Source organism: Cucumis melo, chromosome 4 (assembly GCF_025177605.1).
Source record: "Cucumis melo cultivar AY chromosome 4, USDA_Cmelo_AY_1.0, whole genome shotgun sequence".
In the NCBI taxonomy this organism is placed as follows: domain Eukaryota; kingdom Viridiplantae; phylum Streptophyta; class Magnoliopsida; order Cucurbitales; family Cucurbitaceae; genus Cucumis; species Cucumis melo.
This window is the reverse complement of record NC_066860.1, coordinates 12,306,018-12,327,315: the sequence shown is the minus strand read 5'-3', so window position 1 is coordinate 12,327,315 and position 21,298 is coordinate 12,306,018. Positions and strand designations below refer to the sequence as shown.

General features: G+C 32.3%; 1 protein-coding gene and 1 long non-coding RNA gene across 6 annotated transcripts; one reads left to right on the top strand and one right to left on the bottom strand.

Annotated features, from left to right (window-relative positions):
- Positions 1–645: 645 nt before the first annotated feature.
- Positions 646–3,434, bottom strand: LOC127148796 (toMV susceptible protein tm-1(GCR26)-like). Of its 5 annotated transcripts, none has more exons than XR_007819920.1 (5): positions 3,298–3,428; positions 3,074–3,191; positions 1,718–1,959; positions 1,476–1,623; positions 646–823 (listed from the first exon to the last, which is right to left on the bottom strand). XR_007819920.1 is itself a non-coding variant. In XM_051083112.1 (5 exons), the coding sequence occupies exons 1-4, from the start codon at positions 3,345–3,347 to the stop codon at positions 1,513–1,515; spliced, it is 525 nt and encodes a 174-aa protein (XP_050939069.1). In that variant the 5' UTR covers positions 3,348–3,434; the 3' UTR covers positions 658–823; positions 1,476–1,512. The 5 variants fall into 5 exon arrangements, 3 of the variants coding, with proteins under 3 accessions (XP_050939069.1, XP_050939070.1, XP_050939071.1); XR_007819921.1 differs by having other exon boundaries at positions 658–823; positions 1,714–1,959; positions 3,088–3,191; positions 3,281–3,428; XM_051083112.1 differs by having other exon boundaries at positions 658–823; positions 1,714–1,959; positions 3,298–3,434.
- Positions 3,435–6,598: 3,164 nt separating this feature from the next.
- Positions 6,599–7,107, top strand: LOC127148795 (uncharacterized). The gene is made up of 2 exons (XR_007819919.1): positions 6,599–6,750; positions 6,959–7,107. It is a non-coding gene; the product is annotated as an uncharacterized LOC127148795 (long non-coding RNA).
- Positions 7,108–21,298: the final 14,191 nt, after the last annotated feature.

The window sequence follows — 21,298 nt, the reverse complement described above, 5'->3', positions numbered from 1 at the left end:
AGCGACAAGCGCTAGCCATGTGATGGAATATAGCTCAATTAACTCGATATGCCTTATAAGCTAAACTACTTATCAAGAACTCACTAGAAGAATTTTGGCCTTTAATGTCGGTTTTAAACCGACATTAAAGGCCTTTAATGTCACTTGGCAACCGACATCTTTGTGAGCGTTATTAAAGGCCTTTAATGTCGGTTGGGCTTTAATGTCGGTTTAAAAACGACATTAAAGGCCTCTTTAATGTCGGTTTAAAACCGACATTAAAAGCCTTTAATGTCAGTTTTCAACCGACATCTTTGATGGTGTTATTGAAGCCCTTTAATGTCGGTTGGGCTTTAATGTCGGTTTAAAAACGACATTAAAACCCTCTTTAATGTCGATTTGTCAGTTTTCAACCGACACCTTTGATAGTGTTATTGAAGCCCTTTAATGTCGGTTGAACTCTGATATGTCGATTTACAACCGACATTAAAGCCTAGTTTTTTTATTCATTTTTACAAATTTATTTTTATTTAATTGTTACATTATTGTCCTATAGACCGACATTTGGTCAATGTAGATAAATATGTTTTTCACACGTCAACAAATCAATGAAATTCATATTATGTTAGAAACTATGACATTTGTCTTTTACACTTGAATACACAAAATAAAATATTAATATTATGTTTATATATACATTCTACAATAGTACATGAAAAAAGATTCTAATACAAGAATTAAATAATTAAAAATCCAAAATGCCTTCTCAGTCTTCAATTTTCAACGGTCGCTTGGCCATTTCTACACAATCGCTTAGCTTTCAACCCAATATCACTTCAATTATCTACAAACAATATCCAAATAAACCATTTATATGAATAACAAAGCTGTTTGAAGTATTGAAATTGCAGAGAAGGATGAAAAGTTCTTAAGATTTTATATCCACACCCCAATCCATATATATATTTATATGACACAAGTTTTATATTCATCAGGATTAAGAATGCAAAACCAAAGAAAACAGTAACATATGATATGACATCTAATGTAAAAAAAATATAGACAACATTCAGAATACCGCTCTGTTCTTGGGTCCAAAAGAGTTTAAAATATTCAGGAAATTAAGACGAGTACACTTCAAATGTACAAACTAGACAAATCAAAGAGGTTAACATCTCTCACTCAGGTTAGCTGGAGACTTCCCAAATAATCTACTGATATACCTAATTCTCTACATTCAAGATCTCTACTTCCACCGGGTCTATCACAATGCTTGACTAGAAAAATCATTTTAAGTCTCTACTTCTACTTTATCGATAAACAGATTTCACTTCTAGGAAACACAACATTACTTCCAATGTTCATACATACAGAACTATATTTATACAATTTATTCTTCAAAATTGTATGCTTGCAAAGCGTCGATCCAAAATTTGTAGATACAATTCCTAGAATTAACTTTGTGAATCAGCAGGTACATAGAAGATAGAACTTACAGGCAATACTTCATTGGCCATTTCAAGCACTATGGCATTAGCATCGGCAAAAGGCAGCAAACCTGCTAAAGAACCCCTTCCAGCCATGCGAAACCACCCCGAACTCAGCGAACTCAGGATCATTAATATGATAAGGATATACCTTCACCTGTATCATAAAGAGGTTTAAGCTTTACAACACAAAGATGGGGATCAGTCAACAAAGAGAAGAACTCGATAATAATAACTTTACGAGTACCTGCCTATCATTATTTAACTGAATTGCTTTCTGTAGTTCCTCTATAAGAGTAGCAGTAGCCTCAGGATCATAAAATGACTTCGCTGGTGCATCCAGAGCAGATACACCATTCCGTGGCAGGCAAACACGAACCTTCGCTGATGAATTGTTGATCTTATCAGCTATAAAATGAGCAATTTTTCTGTTCTCCAAACTGTCGATCCCAATCTGATGACTGGTAGAAACATCAACAATCGTAACTTCAACCTGTCATTTCCGTAACCACACACAGCGAATACAAACAAAACGAAGAGAATCATTAATCAACAACAAAGATCCTGTTTACAGCCAGATAAAGTGAGAATGATACAAATTTGAAGATCGAATTAACATCGTTTAGCTATAGCTCCGATAGTTCAAATAATCAAAGTTAAAACCACAATTCCAACCCGGTACAAGGAAATGCAACATAAAATTTCATTATCCAATTTAAGTGAGGGCGACAATGACAACCCTCTTGTACCCACGCCATCATTAGAAAGTCTTAAAATCTTTCCCCTCTTAGGAGGATAGGATAACACTAATAAAGTAGACTTCAATCAACTTTTCTTTTTCTTTCAAGCTGTGTTTGATACCTACTTTGTTAGCAAAACATTCTGACAAACAGTTTAATTGAAAACAATATCAATGAAAAATATCAAACGTCCTTGGAATATTCCCAAACAAGCATATGACCTCTTTCGCATATCCTAAATTAGGCTTAGGTACCCTTCTAAAACGTTTTTCCTCGCCGGTTACATTCCCCTTTTATACTCTCCCCATTAATTTCAAAGAATAGAGGTTGAGAAATATTTTAAACGCTTCCATTTTCCATTGCCTTTTTCAAACTCTTAAAAAAAAAAAAAAAAGGAAGAAGAGAACATGGCACAAAAAGTAGTTTTGTTAAATAAAATAAATTGCTAAAGAAAACAAAAAGTGCTTTTAAACTGCAGATCACACAGATTACTCAACTCAGCAAGTCCAGTCCAATTATGATGATATTGAGAGATGAAATTTATAAATTTGGGATCCAAATAAGAGTAAAAAAGATTGAATTCTTCTATGTAAGAGAATTCAATTTAAAATCCAGTATAGGAAGGGGAACCCCATTCATTTGATTCATCAAATTGTTACTAATTCTTTCTTAAATCTCTTTTCCTAAAGGCTCAAACTCAAACTGAAATTTAAGCAAATCCAGTCATTCATTCATGCGTAAAATGCAAATCAAGAAGACTGTTTCTTTTTCTCCAACGGATAATACTACTACACCTAGAAAAATAATAAAAAACAAAAAACAAAAGGTGGAAAAAAAGGGGAAAATTTTCTTCTAATGAAACTCCACCTCTTCTCCCTTACAGTTCATCATGTTTGTCGTCTTCTTCCTTGTCCTTTTTGTCCAAATCTGCCTCTGCATCGGAGTCATCTGCATCGTCTGATTTGTCTTCGTCTTCGTCCTCAACCTAGTAGAAAGAAAGAAAGCATCATCAGAATATTATAAAACTGCGAAGAAATCATCATTCTCAAAAGCTGGTTCAAAAGAAGGTGATACAGCTGGTTCAAAAGTACGTGGTTCCAAGATCGATTCCGATCGCCGGACCTTCTCCTTTACCGGCCATAGTAAATCTTCAAATCGTTGATGGAAAAAAGAATCTACGATGATAGGAAATGAAAGCAAGAAATTTTGATTAGGGTTAGAAGATTTCAAAGGAGGAAGAAGAGAGGAGGAGAATTTATATAGAAACTTTTAAGGAAAAAAAAAAGGGAAAGTAAGAGAGAGAAAACTTGATTTTTTACCAAATTAAAAAAAAATAAAAAATTACAAAGGGGCTTTAGTGTCGGTTTTTAAAAGGTGGTCGTTTAATGTCGGTTTTAAACCGACATTAAAGCTCCTTCTTTAATGTCGGTTTAAAACCGACATTAAACGTCCGCCTTTTGAAAACCGACATTAAAGCCCATTTTTCATTTTTTCCACCCGACATTAAAGGCCAGATTTGTTGTAGTGACTTATCACAAACCTAAGCTACTCATTACACATTGACAAATGAGCAGTAAATGAATGTTGGATTGGAAGTGGATAAATGTGCAATGTATTAAAGAATGTAGGCCTTAGGCCACTATATAATGTGAACACCAGACATTACAAAGAAATAAACAAATGGAAAGTAAAAGAAATTGACTTTACACAAGTTAGGGGAAAGGAAGATGAACTCTTCTTTACTCTGACGCTAAGCTTTCACTTACTGACTGACTGACTGGTGAAGAAGAATATGATTTCTGTAGATGGCAGAAAGGCTAGTTCTTTCTGGCACTCTCTAGGTTTTCGGTCCATTTAGGCACACTTTGTCTTGGTAGAGGTGGAGTCCTTTTATAGGCAACTTTCAACGAAAAACTTCTATTCTTCTGAACATGTCAGCGCCAATTGCAACCTTGTCAAGTCATATCAACTCCAACTACCATTCTTGTCTTCTAGTGAACCTTCCTCCTGTGATGACGTAGATTCTTGCGTAGAATTGTACTTGCCAGAAGGGTCTTTCTCTTAAAGTTCGGCTTATTTCCACAAACTGTACTCTGTTAGATCTCGTGGAAGAGTTGCTACTTCCATGAGAAAGTTAATATATTGTATTCTAGGAGACAATTACTAATAAATTAAAACTCAATCACTATAGTGATTAAATATGTCTTAATTAAAGTGATACAATCAATTTGTTGGGCTAAGATTATATTTGGCATACCAGGTTTTATATTTTCTAACCTCGATGATATTATTTCTATAACAATGTCACGGACTACATTTTTTGAAAGGTTTTTTGCTCGTGTTGTGTAATTGGCCATTTTATTGGTGTCCACGTGAATGAATAAGCTAAGTTTTCCCAGGCACTTAAAAGGAATAAATTAAATTTTTATTTGAAATGTTATAATAAAAACTTATGCAAAATACCCTAGGAGTTATGCAATTCACAAACCACTTAAAATAGAAAAAAATAATACAGCAGGCAAGCTCATGTATTCACTCCAAACATAGACATTTATAATTTCCATGCTTTAAAATTCCTCAAATTAAGTAAGTCTCTAGTTGGTATTTGAATTTTAAGCTTTTGATTTCGAACTTGTGCCCAAAGGTTCTTTTATATTGCTTAGATTGACACATGGGTTGATACTTTAAACTTAATATCAACCACAACATTTCTTTCATTATATGTATCGACACATCGTGAGCCTTTGAATTAAAGATTTCCATATATAATTGAGTAATGTACTCAGACTAGAGGTCAAAAGCTAAAGGAAAATAAAAATGTTACATGTGTGGAGTAGAGAAAATTAAATTTAAAGTTAATGACTTTTTTATATATGTGTGTGTGAGAAAATATACATATATAGTGCATTCAGGGTGCAGCCCCAATTATCATCAAATCAACAATATTTTTTACGATGTAAATTTTTCTTGTCGTTTTAATAATATTTTTAATAATTTATTTATTTTTTACTATTTGATTGGAGTTGAGATTCACCTACGTAGTAATCTTCCATAATGACTTAGTTACCAGATATCCATGGATGCTGCAACTCGTAATTTTGTTGAAGAATATTAAACAAGGAAAAACCCTTTTCATCACAACCCAAATACAATTTTTACCGTTGCATCGATCAGAAAGCCAACTTCCGTTCTCGGGACAAAAGACCTCGAATGAAGCATGCCCATATTTGTTACTATTGAAATTGCACCAAAACAATATTATTTGAAGTAAATTCTCCTTGAATTTCCAGTCGTATATGCCTTTGAAGTTAAGGACATGCGCACCTGTTTAACAACTCTAACGTTAAGATGAGGATCATCAATTTTAAAGACAAATCAATTTATACCTGTAATTAACCTTGAAGTTGTATTAGTTAAAATCAAATGAACTAGAAGAAAAAAAACCCGGGAAGTTGGACACTTACCTAAATCGTTGTCTTTTGATTTGCAATGAACTGTTAGAGTAACATCTTTTTGATAGTTAATAATCGTCACTTTCCAGGACGATCCTGGATCTTGATCTTTCTTGGAATATGATGCTAAACAAGTTTTCACGTGACAAGTTGATGCAAAAATAAATAGTAAAATAACACATAATATTCATGGCCTTTCATTTTTTGGCTTAGATTATTTTGTTTTGTGTTTTCCATTTTGTATCCTTGGCCAATGAACCATTTATATATAATCATGATGAAGTTTGTATTATGGAAAATTTTGGTAATTTAGTTCATGGGTGTTAATATTACTTATGATTCTTTTCCTATTTATTACGACTTCAGTTTCTTATGAGTTAAAATAAAGAAACTTGATCGTTTTTGATCAGTTAATTTATGATGTAAAATAATTGTTTTTTTTTTATTATTTTCTAACTAAAATTTGGGGCTATAAGAAATAGTTGCTTAATTACCCAAATTTAAATGTAACGTGCAAGGTTTAAAGTCCAGATTGAGTGATGAATCACATACATCGAAGGAAATTCAATATGAACTTAATCAGTTAATCCTACGCAAAGGTTATAAGAACACATTTCACATTAAACGATGAGAAGAAAAGAAAAGAGAGCAAAAGTCAAAAAAGAATAACGGAAACAAATAAAAAAGTTGGAGGTGTGATTAACTAGCATCGATTAGATGACGTTCTTATTTTCTGTTTTCTGATTCTTGTTCTCTGTTTGTCTTTATTTGTTGCTTCTTTCTTGAGAGCAAAAATCTTGGAAAAGAAAAATGTCTCTTTCTTGTAAAAGTTATCTTGAGACTTGTGAAAGTGTAAGAAAGTTACCTTTTTACCCTTTAGTTTTCTCTCTCCTTTATACTCCTTGCAAGCTGTTAAATTTCACTTTATTCATTGTTTTCCTTCCTTTTTGTGCATGTTCATCGAGAGAGAAAGGGAGAAAGAAAAAATATGGTTTCAAAGGGGTTTCTTGATTGAAGATGAAGGGATGAGAAAAGTGAACAAGATGATGTTTTATAGTGGTTCAGCTCATAGCCTACATCCACTCTTCAAAGGTAAGAATCCTTTTATTCAACATTCTTTCTTACAAGTAGATTCAAGACAAAAATGAACTTATTTTCATGCTACAACTCTTTGTATTTATTCTGTAAATTTTCTTCTGAAGGTTACAAGACTTTTAATTTGTTAATTTGTTGAAGATAAGTTCCTGTTATAACAAAATTAGTTTGTAACTGATTTGATTCTTTTCTTTAACAACTATAGATATAAAGTTGAAGCCCTCCTGCAGAAGATAGTTCAACAAATCTCAACAAAAAACAACAAGGAACGAGACTATTCTTATTTCTTGTTTTTTGAAAATAGAAACAAAAAACATAGATTTTTTTAATAATAAATTTATTATTTATTGTTTCTGGTCTTTTGTATTATTTTCTCTAACATTTTTTATTATTTTTAGAGAAATTTTCCTAAACATAACAAACTACTGAAATATTTACGGCCCATGTAACAAAATCTATAAATTTAGCCATTTTTTAAATATTCTAGATTTGTCCTTTTATCCTTTTCTCCTCTCTACGATTTTTTATCGTCTTCTTCCTCTGTACTCATGCGATTTCTTTCATCTAATTTCTTTTTTTTTTAGATTTGGGTAACCAAATCTATTTCTTTTTATTCCTATTTCTTATTTTTCTTTTTTTTTTTCATTGTATCTTCTTCCTTCATTTCTTTTTTAAACAGATGATGTATAAAGAATTTTGAAAAAATTGGTTAGACATTTAAATTAAAGTAACAAAAAACTAAAAGATTGTGTATAAAGAATATTGAAAATAATCGTCTTTCTTCTTTTCTTTTCTACGCATGATAATGTATAAAGTGTATAAAGAATCTTGAAAAAATTGATTAGGGATTTAAATTAGAGTAACCAAAATTAAAAGATCGTGTATAAAGAATATTGAAAAAAATCCTTTATACCAAATTTTGAAAAAAAAAAATCCCCCAAATCTAAACGATCGTGTAGGAAAATCTAAACGATCGTGTAGCTAAATCTAAACGATCGTATACCAAATTAAAAAAAGAAAATTTAGATTTGGAATCCCAAATGTAAACGATCGTGTAGCCAAATCTAAACGATCGTATACCAAATGTAATTTTTTTTTTAGATTTGGAACCTCAAGTCTAAACGATCGTGTAGCGAAATCTAAACGATCGTATACCAAATTTTGAAAAAAAATGGTTTAGATTTGGGGTAGCCAAATCTAAACGATCGTGTAGACAAATCTAAATGATCGTATATCCAACTAATTAAACGATCGTGTACTAAATCGCGTTACCAAATATATTACGCGCATTGTTGATAGGACATTTTTGGTATTTTACACGGTAGGCCTCTGGGCTTTTTCTATTTTCGGAATTGTTCTATACAATGTAAATAATTTGCCGCTTTTTTATATTTTTGAAAAAACCCCTTATTTTTATAGCTTAAATATAATTTAATTATTTTTAAAAAAATATAAAATTCATTAAAATATAAAAATAATAATTACAAAACATTCACATTATCAAATACACATATATCCCATTGCAAAATTAATAACTATGATGCAATATATTTTATTAATCATATGTTCTTAAAATTTGATTTGAAATATTTTAATTTTATCTTTCAATTCATTTGTCTTAAATTTGATTTGAAATATTTTATCATAATAATTATAAAACATTCACATTACGAAATTGATAACTATGATGCAATAGATTTTATTAATAATGTGTTCTTAAATTTTGATTTGAAATATTTTATCATTCAATTCATTTGTCTTACATGATGTTGATTTAAATTCAACTCAATTATATTATTATGTAAATGTCCTAACTTTAAAATATTAAAGGTAACCTAAATGAATATTTTAGTAAAAAATATTTATATTAGTAAAGGCATTACAAGAAATTCATCATTCAATGACAAAGTTTTAGTAACACAAGTCATTTTTGTCAGTAAAAGATCGTTTATAGCAATGCAAAAAAAAAAAAAAAAAGTGTTACAAAATACTACTATTAGCAACACGTTTTTAATCCGCACCGTTAAAAGAAGTAGTAACATAACAAACAATGTCACTGAACATTAAATAGTTTTAGCAACAAACATGTATGTTGCTAAAACTTTACCAAACTCATAAATTTTGCCCCTTCATTTTTAATTTCCCTCGAACTCATTTTCATTAAATAATTAATAAAACCAAATTCCCCTTTCCCAACATCTCTTGCATGGATACCTTTATTCGTCCATAATCATCGACTTGAAACTTGGTAACCTCTAAAAATTGGGTCACTTCCTCTCTATATATACTCAACTGAAAACTTATTTCTAAGTTTCATTCAATCCTTATCCATCGTTAAAGACCTAAAACGTAAATAGGTTTGATTAGTCGTATATTCCTCCTTTCAAACCCTAAACTTTACTCCCCTAAATAAGCTATGCTCAATCTCCTAAACTTTTCACTAAAGCTAAGTTTAAATTACATCGACTACCATAATTGCATGATAGTCACCACAAAAAACTTCAATCTTTTGAACCTTCCTACCCCTTCCAACATACTTTACAACCCCCCTAACACAACTTTAAACTCTAAAAAATACTAACAAACTCAAAACTATGTTTGCACTGAATAGGCTACCATAACTGCAAGATAGCCGTAACAAATTAACAACAAATTACTTCAATATTTATAAGCTACCTAACAATTCCAACAAACAAAACTAGTAAGAAAAAACTAAGTTTAAACTAAAGGCTACTATAACTATGTGATAGCCAAAACAAATCTCAACCACAAATTACAGTAATTATAAAACAATAACACCTTCACAAAGACAAATATTGAAATCGTTACACCTATTTCCTCAAATTTAATACTACCCCTTTAATCTTCAATTGAACCAGCCCCTCCCTAAGTTTCCAATTCAACCCCTTCCCCTCCCTCCAAATTTTCAACACACAACCCCTTCAAATTTAATTTTCAATACACAACCCCCTTAAAATTTCAATTATCAAGTTCTCAATTCTCAAGTCCATAAAACACATAAAATTCAAATTGAATCCTAAAACTTATTCCAAAGCTAATTCAAAAAGTAAATCACAAAACTAATTCGTTCAAACCTTAAATCATAAAATTAATTTGAAACAAAATGTAAACCTAAACTAAACTAATCTTAAAACCTAAACTAAACCTAAACTAATGGGAAAAAAAACTAAAATACTTACCGGAGTTAAGAGCGGCATCGGCAAAGAGGACAGACGGCGACAAACAAACAACAGGGAGCGGCGGGAACTCTCTTCTTCTTCTCTTCTCTCTCGTTTTCTTTCTTTCTTTCTCTTTCGGTTTTGTGATTTATAAAATTGAAAGAGTTTTATTTATAAGGCACTTCTGATGCACCACAAAAATGTCGAGAGAAGACGCCCAGTCCTAACGCATTACTAATGGCGTTGGGATATATTAGCCTTTGTCCCAACGTTGCGCATCGCGCGTCAAGGGAAAGGAAACATATTATTTAATTGTTTTCTATCCCCCACGCTGTTGCTAAATATGTTTGCAATGGGAGCCAAAGTCTTGATGTTTGCTGCATGGCATCGGGGAACGTGTGACAAGTAAATAATATATTTTATTTTTTCCGACACCTTGTTCATTTATGTCAGAAATATGGAACCTTATCCTGACTTTTATTAAAAAGGCATCGGGAAGAATCAAATATATATTTAATTGTCACACTGTTCTTGATGTTCATGTTATAGAAGAGGTCTACCTTAGCCCAACATCAATTTCACACTGTCGGGATATATGAACTTCACCGACGTGGAGAATAATGCGACGGGGAAACAACTGTCTCCCGACGTTGTTTTTTCCTATGTTGGTTTATGCATGAGAAGAATTCAAATTTATTGTAATGAAAGACTCTAAACCCTATCACTCTCTCGTTCATCTCTTTCTCCCTCACGCACAACTCCTTCACTCACGCAATCACTAACTCTGCCTTTGTCGATGGATAACACCACATGTCTGCATTGTCCTCTAATCCATGGTAAGCACTGGTGAGGGTCTCCATCTTTCTCTCTTTTAAGTGAGAGATTCCATCACGCCGTTCACGCACATTGTCCTCTAAGCCTCGATAAGCACATGGATTTCTCTTGTTATTGTTTATGATTTATATTACATTTTTTAAACTTTTGGAGCTCACTGACGATCAGGTCTCCTTCCTAGTTTTTCCTCTGACGACTATGGCCGAGCAGCTCACCAACAATCAGATCTCTGAGTTCAAGGAGGCCTTTAGCCTCTTCGACAAGGACAACAATGATATCTTTTCTTAGATCTCTCCCTCTTCTTTTTCGATTACTTTTCATTTTAGATTTGACTCTATTTTCTTTTTTTCTTTTTTTTTTTTTCTGGTTTTTTTTCCCTTTCATCTAGGGTTTAGGTTCACTTTCAGGATGTTTTTTTATATGTGCGTAGGATGGATTTTGTTGCTTTTTTATTTTTTTATTTTTATGTTTTCAACTTTTGGTTTAGATGTTTTTATATGGATTTAGGGATGTGAATTGGGTGGATTTACTTTCAGGCTGTTTTTTAGTGATGATTTTTTTTATGTTTCCATTTTTCTGAGTATTATTGTTGATCTCATAAGAAAGGGACAAAGTATGTTATGAGATACAATTTTTAGGGTAAAAAACAATGCTCTTTCAGTCTCATTCTTATGGATTTACAAGTGGAATGAGTAGGAGGGAATCAAAGCTGAATCTAAGTTCTTTTTTCAATTGGTTTAAGAGACAGAGAGATTTGGGGACAATAATGAAATGTGGTTCAAGTATATATTAAGTTATTTTTTGTAGTATTTTGATCGCTAACCTGATGAGGAAAAGAGCTAGTTCAAGAAGGGAACTTTTAAAATAGAATGAAAAGAATGAATGTTTGCTGTCCCTACGAAATCTCACAGCTTGTATTCAGAAAGATTAGAAGAAGAGAAGAGGGAAAAGGAAGTAAGGTAGCCAAAGAAGTGTGTGTATCGATAAAGTAAAGAAAACAACCCTTTATCAGCTATACATATGTTTATTTACCAAATCCAAGCTCTGTTCATCCAAGTTATCCTTATGTTCATGGCTACAATTGAAACTCTGCAGCTGATATGTTCAGTGATGAGAACACAGGCAGCCGTTACTCAATTATGTAAGAAAGAAAAGGGACAAATATCATTGTCATTTTTAATTTTTTTTGTTTGTGTATGTTTGGGGTTGGGGGTTGTTTCTTTGTGTTTAGGGGATCTCTAATTTCTCTTCTCTTTTGTCATTGTATTTTGTTTATTATTCAAAGATGTTTATTTACCAAATCATTCTACTTGCAACTTTTTAGCTGTAGATTTTTTTTTCATTTTTTTTCTATTAGCTGTAATTTTGTTTTCATATTTGTTAAGAGTAAAGTAATCAAAGTAATGAAACAAAAGAAGGTTAAAAATGTAACAGTCTCATTATATAATCAGAATACCTTTTCTTCTTCCTTAATCATTCTTGTGAGTGGTGATTGATAATGCTTGGACGTTACAATGGCATCTCCAATTCTCTAAAACTATTTTCTTGAGAGAAAGAGATGAAAAGAGAAAGGAAAATGACTTGTGAAGTGATTATTAATGGGATGACAGGAATGTTGGAATAAGTTGCATAATTGAGCTTGATGTTAAAAATCTTTACACAAATTAGAGAATAAAAAGAGCCGTAACAAAATCAAAAGAGAATGTGTTATGATATGACTTTGTAATTAACTAATGTTTATTGTTTGAAGTTTTGTGGTTTGGTAAAGGTAAAAAGAAATATAACTTTGTATATATATTGATATTTTGTAGCTTAAAATACATGAACTCTTATAGATGGATATAACGTATCTAAACACTGGACTTGGTGTTTGAGATTGAACATGAATGTGCTTTGCATTTGTGAATGTGTTTTGCATAGTTAAAGAAGTTTAGTTGATCTTCGAACTATGACATCCCATGCATTCTCTCTTAATGTTTTGATAGCTATTTGAGCAACCATCCACTAATTCTTAAAATATGTTTGTAAGCTTTCAATACTTCATACAAATCCTATATTTTGTTTCTATTTCAATGACATAATTCTAGTACCAAAGTTCTTAGACTTAAAAGTTAAATTTTTTAGTTTTAATGCTATTTTCATTTTGTTTGTAGATTGCAAGGAGTTGAGGATAATAATCGGTGAGACTTTTAGTTTGGCGTTATCTAAGAGTGTTGTGGTGGTTTGAAGGAGGGTGATATTTCTATTTCTTATTATTACATGTACTTTGTTTTATGATTAAGAGCGATGACCATATTACTCATTTTGTAATATAAATAAGAACGATGTTCCCATGTTGTAAATATGTAATGACCAATTATATGTATATCCAAGGATATTTATCCAATTTGTTAGTTCTTTGATTGAAAGTTTGAGTTAATTTAAGAAACTTAAATAGTTCAATTGACAGAGAGCTTAAATTCTTGCTTAAATAGCGTCGCAAAGCATCGGCTTTCTAAACTAAAAAAACTATAGGAATTTTTAGTGGCGCCAAATATTGATTTTAATATATTACAAAATATGTTTGTAATGGTCGTAAATTAACATTTAATAACAACATTATTTGCCAGTAAAACATCACCTTTAAAGATGAGTGTACTACATCACTGTAAAAAATAAATAATGGAAAAACATATGTTACTAAAAGTAAGCATTTAGTAACGCGCAAATGCCACTAAAAGTACACATTTTGCGGTGCACATTTGTTGCATCCCTGAAACTTAAGCATTTAGTAACACACAAATGCCACTAAAAGTACACATTTTGCGGTGCACATTTGTTGCATCCCTGAAACTTTTAGCTACTCGGATACTATGGCAACCCTAGTGACGAATGACATGATGTCACTAAAACTGTTAGCGACATTTCTTTTTCTACTTTAGTGACGTTTTTTATGTGCCACTAAAAACTCAATTTCTTATAGTGAGGGGCTTTTTAAAAATATTACAAACCAGCAAATATTTACACCGTATAGAACAATTTCAAAAATAGAAAAAGCTCACAAACTGCCCTAGTCAACACGCGATTAGTCGGCCACACACATGAATATAATTCTTCTTCTAAACGATCCTGATACGCAATCATGTAAAACATGATACACACTCGTGTAAGAAATGATACACGATCATGTAGGTAGTATCAACACCGCCTATACGCATGTGTGTAATTTCCGCTCCAATTTTTCACTATGCAATGGAATGGACATGTGACCGCCTAGACATACCACGCGTAATTCTCTATGAAGTAACATGTGATATGCCTAGTAAGTGGAATTAGGAACAATTGCAAGAGTTCAAACACGAAATGTGGAAATAGATAAACTTTGAAAACTTCATTGATACTTAAAATACAAGCAAATTTAATTAGGACTTTTACAACAGACAATACATAATTCTACACGTAACTCAAAATGACACTTGGACTTTCCTTGCCTTGCTACTATATGATATGCGAGTAAACAATGCCCATTATCAAGATGATGCGATAGGGAGGCACAATAGGTGATCAAGACTGCATGTTCAACGTTGGATGTTCTTCGCTACCTAGGGGGGGGGGGGGAGAATAAAACAAAACATTTGAAAGGTTAGACAAAACGTTTAGTGAGTGGGATTTCTAGCAATGCCTTAAACAACTAGGTTGACCTTAAACGTGACAAACCCATTTTATCAATTTACGGGAAGAATTACCTGCTCCTAAGGGAATAAGATAAGGAAGTAAGCACCCTGTTGAGATGACTTGACAACTCATTGAGAAAAATAAATGTTTGTTGCTTCCCGAGAAGATAAAAAGAGTCAGGAGACTAAAGAGTTTAGCTTTCTAAAGAGATAAGGTGTATGTCTCAAGGGAATGTCTAATCGCCGTTGACGTTTAATCTACGTGTGTTGAGTTTGGGTTGGTTGCATGGTAGGACAAATTAGTAAGGTGACACGTATGAATCATGGAAGTGACCCATGGATGTGAAAGGTCACTATAAATAATGTCGAACACCAAAAAAACAAGAGGGTTTTGTTAGAAAAAATTAGATTGTCTGATGAAGATAACAAGAGGAAGTTCTAAGTGTCGAACAATTGGTTGAGAGAACTATTAGACAAGAAGAGGAATTCAAAATCAGAGGAGGAAGGAGTTGAGGATAAGTATTTTCATGAGTGATAAAACAATTTTTGAACTTGATTTCTGAATTATTATTCGTGGTTAACTATTTACTATACTTGAATACGAGTTTATGAATAAATGTTTGTGAATGATTCTTCATAAAGTAAAAGAATATTTTTAAAAGGTTGTCGTAACAAAAATGTTTGTATTTATGACCTTCATAATGGAAACAAAAATTTTATAAATGTAGTGTTACAAGTATTCTTTCATAACATTGTGATTATGTCTACTGTATGACTTGGTTATTTCTTTGATAGGAGTAAGCTATAAGCTACTCCCTTGTTGTTAATCATGTGGATTATGTGTTATGGTGTGATTTGATCTATTTCAAGACGCTGGTGAAAATCCTAGGTAACTCGCGTGATGATGGTTGATTGTGAATCCCAGATCTTGACGAGAAGAGAATCCTCGAATCTATCGCTAGGTTATGATGAGATGCTGGTTGAGTATGAATCCCAGGTTTGTGAAAGATTGAATGTAACGAGGCACTCGTGGAAGTCCTAGGTAACTCACGTGACACTAGTCAAATGAGAATCCTTGGTCCAAGCGAGGAAAGAACCCCCGGTCTCAGTGATGAGCATGATTTGTGAAATGATCTAAGCACTTGGTGCTTGTAGTGCTTGTTATACTAATGGTTAAATTGTTTGTGACTTAATGCGATGAGATTTATATGTTGTGGTTTGACCTTATTATTGTTGATTATGCTATGTTTTCCCCAAAAACGTTTTCGTAAACTCATATCTCACTAAGTTTGTTGGACTTACGTTTTATGTTTTTCTCTTCCTGGGTAGTTGTCATGCGTGAAAGCCAAGCGAAGGATGGATCTCATATGTTGTAGTCTAGTCAAGGAGGAAAGGCAAAGTTACTCTATAACCTTATGTGAAATGATAGTCGTGTCATCTTATCTTACGTCTAAGGAGTTGGTTGGTAAGTGGATTGCTCCTTAGTGCAGATGACCCAGCTCAAAAGGAACGTGAGTGCAATACCCAAGTTGGTAAGGCTAAGCCCGGAGAGCCAGAGAGCTAAAGAGTTGAGTCAAAGAAAGAAAGCATTAAACGTTGTTTGTAAAGTTGGAAGGTTGGGTAATCGAGGTGAAGGATGAAGTGGTGTCTTTACACCTCTAGGTACGTATGCCCCGCCACAAGGAGCAGTTTAGCAGTGAAGAAAGAAAATGAGTCTTATACTCTTGAACATCTTGGCGCGGAGAGAAGCACCTTCGTGTAAAGAAGAAGGACAACATGAAGATCATACTAGGTTTTATTATTTTATGTAAAGAAAAGTTTAAGGTTTGTAATTGCAATTTATGAACTTTGTAAGAGTATTAAGTTAATAAAGAGTGGAAGTTTAATTTTTTATTATGTTCTGTTTATCTTTGTGCTTATCGCCTACAAGTTGTTTAGGCAAGTGAAAGAGTTGCTCCACTTACTAGTCGTTCGTGCGTCATCTCACGAAGAGGAGGTACGCTATGGATGTCTAGCTGGCATGCCCTTATATGGTCCTATTGAGTGACATTTGGGGCGGGATGTGACAAGATTAAACAACAAGAATAGAGCATCTTATTCCATATCACACAACATGGATAATGCATCCCATACTAGATCACACAGCAAGTATAAGGCATTCTCATCGCGTAGGGTTAAAAAATCATCTCGTTTTCAACTTTATCAAATCTCATATATTCTTCCGAATACATCATTTCAATAATAAGGCCAACTCATTTACAAGTTGTATGAATTTTATGAATGTGAAAGCATAAGAGGAACCATATAGATCATGGACTCATCATAAATGGAGTTAAGAGTTTAAACACATTTTAGAAATCTTCTTCATTTTGGAAATGAATCATAAGAACAACCACTCACTATTACAATCAACTTGCTTTTTCACCTAGCTTCCTCAACCAAGAGTCTCCTTGCACCTATTGAATCCTTGTTGGAATTAAGTTCGTTTTACGTATTTAAAGTCTCAGATACTTTCTCAATCCTTTCTTAAACAAGCTCAAGGCACAAGCAACTTCCAACTTACCTGGATTTCTTCTACTTATAGGTCTCCCCTGTTGACTTTTTCGATAATAGAATGATTAACCTTACTGATGATGGTAAATGGTCCGATCTTAAAAGGCCATGTGTCGCTGTCTACCCCTTATCCTAAACTTTGATTAGGTGACAGGGTCCAATCAATCGCCGACCTACTGACGTTGGGGTCACATCACTATTTCTCGATGAAGTAGCTAAGATCGTTTTGTCATCGTCATGTAATCCTTTTCGTGTAAAAACCTTCCATCGCACTCTTTCAGGAAACACATTTTACCAATTGAAGTCCCTTCGCGCATTAACCATACTACAAGTCCTTCATTGCATTCGTGGTATGCGATCAGGGCCTTACATTAGTACACAATCGCGTACCAATAGCTAAACGATCGTGTACAAAATCTAAATGATCTTGGTTCAAGATTGTATACCAAAACCATTTATATTTAGTAAAAGATTGTGTATTAATATCGTTTAGATTTGTCCACGATCATGTACCAAGCGCCAAACAATCGTGTACCAAGGTCACGAAGAGGAAATATATGAGAGATGACGAAGATCGTTTACTAAGTGGGAATTTGAAGAAGGAAAAATTCAAAGAATGAAGAAATTCTAAAACAGGAAATGAAGAAATCACAAACAAGAACAAACGGGAAATGAAGAAGAAGAAGAAGTAATTAATATGAAGAAATAAAAATATGAACAGGAGATGATAAATCGCACAGAAGAAGAAGAAGAAAAAGAAGTGAAAAATCGTCTGCAATATTCAAGGGTAAACCTGACATTTATGAAAATATCATGGACGTTTTGATTTAATTACAAGGGCCGTAAATATTTTGGTGTTTTGTTATAATTATGAAAATTAACCTAATGTAAAATTCTTACTAATTTTGAATGAACTAAAAATAATAAATTTAAATTTAAAATAACATATAAAGATGAATATTACAAAATTTAAACAAATTAAAATTCAGAAAATATTTAAATTTGAAAGATCAAAATAATATATAAATTTAAACTACGGAAAATTGTCAAAAATAGAACATTTGACAAAATATTTACATTTCATAGAAAAATCAAGTGTAGTGAATTTTTTTCTTTTAGTGTTTTTGTTCAATGGAGTGTAAATAATTTGTCAATTTTTTTTTTGAAAAAATGATCCCTTTAAATATTGCACAGTTTAAAGTTAAAAAATTAAATTAAATATGTAAATACAAGAAAACAAAAACTAAGTATAGCTAAATAGAAAAGAGCAATTTAAAATTAAATAATAGATAAATCTAAATATTAAAAAATTTAAAATTCAAAATTAAATTAAGCCTATAAATATAAAAATAATAAAAACAAATTAAGAAATATTAAACACATATATGAAAAATGAACGAGTATTATGCATATAAATATGAAAAATTGCTAAAAGAATAATAAAAAAAAAACACAGAATCATCAATGTTAGGAGTTGAACTTGATGGATTGTAGGCATATGCAAGAGAAACCAAGTGCAAATTTTACTCTAATTGCTAAGATTAACATGCAAAAAAACATTAAAACTAAATCAAATTAGGGTTAAAAGAATCACATACCACAATCGCTCTGTAATTTCTCATTTTTTCACCTGAACATGAATCAGACCATCATTAGTGTTGACCTACAATTCTTCAGACTCAGAACCACATTGTGAGACCCGATAAATGAAGATATCGAAATAGATAAAAAGATGAAAAACTCGAATTAGGGTTGAATGTTGGGAGAAGAAAATGCAATTTCTATGAAGCCCAAAAATTTTAACCCGTCAAATGAATTGTAAAACTCATCTTTTTAAGAAATTGAAATGCAAAATTTCATGTCCATACAACACGAGTCAACACATAGTGGGCTTAATGATGTCGACTTCTCAAGTCAACACCAAGCCCTCTAATGTCAATGGGATTATCCAACAAAATGTTAGATTTTTTCACTAACTTTAGTCAAAGATCAAAATGCTTATTTCCTTAAATTTAGTCAAAATTGATAACCGACGTCTTTATAACATATACTTGTCAATTTCTCTCCCATTTCCTAATTCGAACAATTTAAATCATTTTATCATGCTTTTTAAGTTTATTCCATATATGCTAGCTGTGGAACTTAATAAACCTATAGATCATGGGCTCCCGATCTGAGATTAATTGGGTAAACTCTTTTAGACCGAGCTAATCAATATTTATTAACTAACTGGTCATTCCACTAAAGTTTCATAGTTGCACTCCCTTTACTATAGATATATTTGTGTCCATACGTTATAACAATGATTGGTAAGTTAACTCTTTGCAGGTTGTACGTAATCTTGAATGGTAATCTCAGTTGGGTCAAAATACCATTATATCCCTAAGAATACATCTTACTCCTAAAGTCCCACTAATCCACTATCGAACAATTGGTTTAAGGTCCACTCTATAAATCGAATCCTTCTCGGACCAATGAGAGGATGAGGCCCCTTGTTCAAGAAATATATTCAGTTCTTAAGGAAACAATCTATCTACTAACCATATAATGAATACAACTGAATTTTGTCTGACACCCTATATTCCTAGCTATCCAGCTGTCTTACCCCTAAAATGGAAGGCTTATTGGGCCAGCATTGTGGATCTACCCTCACATAAGTAGATCTAAGGATAATTCAGTGTGAAAAGGAGTTCATAGTTTAGCTCAAGTATAAGATTAAGTTACCTAGGTTATGAATAATCGAAATAGTCTGTTTTATACAGTCAATGGTGTTACAACGTAAAAGTGACTATTTTGTGGTTATAGTCATATATTTATTATACTCATATGTATTTTTCTCTGTCATGGTCAAATTCAATGTTATTTTATACCACTATGAGTTTTAGTACAAGTGGGAGTTTGTCGGAAACTCATAGTTTGTAATCATATTATATTCAATAAAGTTGTTATTGAGAAATTATTAGTGAAATTGAATACTATATCCTTAAATCAAATAAATTAAGGTCCTAAATCTATTTTGAGTAAACATGAACTTTATGTAGAGACATAAACGTGGATCAAGTTTGAGTATATAGCCTACATAGTCTATAGTATACGAAGAAGATTAAGCACCTTATTTCGTAGACATTATTGTTGCGGCCTATTTTGTAGTTAGGATAAATGATGTGATCTTGAATCGTTCAAGTAGAGACATGAAAGTGGGAGCATCCTATGTAAAGAGTTTACATAAGACCGAACCATAAAATAGTCACTTGTATTTTATAACGCCATGTACTATTTAAAATTGACTATTTCGATTACTGATGACTTAGGTAACTTAATCTTAATCCTGAGCTAACTATGAACTTTTGTTCAAATGGAATTATCATTAGATCAGCATAGGTGAGGGCAACTCAACAAGGCTAGACCAATAAGCCTCTCATTTCAGAGGTAATACCTGGTGAATAGTTAAGGACATAGGGTTCAATACAAAATTTGCTTATACTCGCTTTATGGTTAGTACGTAGATAGGTTGTTTCCTGAAAAATTGATACCAAGTCTTAAACAAGAGGTCCCACCCTCTCATTGACCGAGAGGGATTTAGTTTATAGGTTGGACCTAAAACCAATTGTTTAATAGTGGATCAGTGGGACTTAAGAAGCAAGATGTAGTCTCGAGGGTAAAATGGTAATTTGATCCAGCCGATGCTACGAACAACCCTAGGAAGGATTAACTTACTGATCATGATAATATATTTACAGTGAAGGAAGTGTAACTACGCGACTGTAGTGGAATGACCCTCTAATTAACAGATGTTGAGTAGCTTGTTCTAAATGGGTTTAATCAGTTAATCTCAATTTTTTGGAGCTCATGATCTATAGGTTCATTAGGTTATCTTGCTAGCTCTTATGGAATAAACTTAGAACAATATGATGAATTGATTAAAATTGTTTGAAATTAAGCCAAGAGAGAGAAACAAACAAACTTAGAACAGTATGATGAATTGATTAAAATTGTTTGAAATTAAGTCAAGAGAGAGAAACAAACAAGTATATGTAATATAGTCGTCAATTTTGAGATAGTGCTTTATGTTTTAAATATAAAAAAAAATATGAATACGAATTCATACTTTGAAGCTTGGAAATGATGGAAATTGTCAAAATGCTAAAATATAAATGTTGCCTTTTGACTTTAAAAGGTCAAACTGTGATCGAATGATATATTAAAATATGATTTGAATTTCAAGAAAATGAATATGGATTCATGCTCGGGAGGTTGGAATTAGTCAAGAAGGTTAAAATGGTAAAATGTCAAAATGTTGACTTTTGACTTGAAAATCCAAAGTTT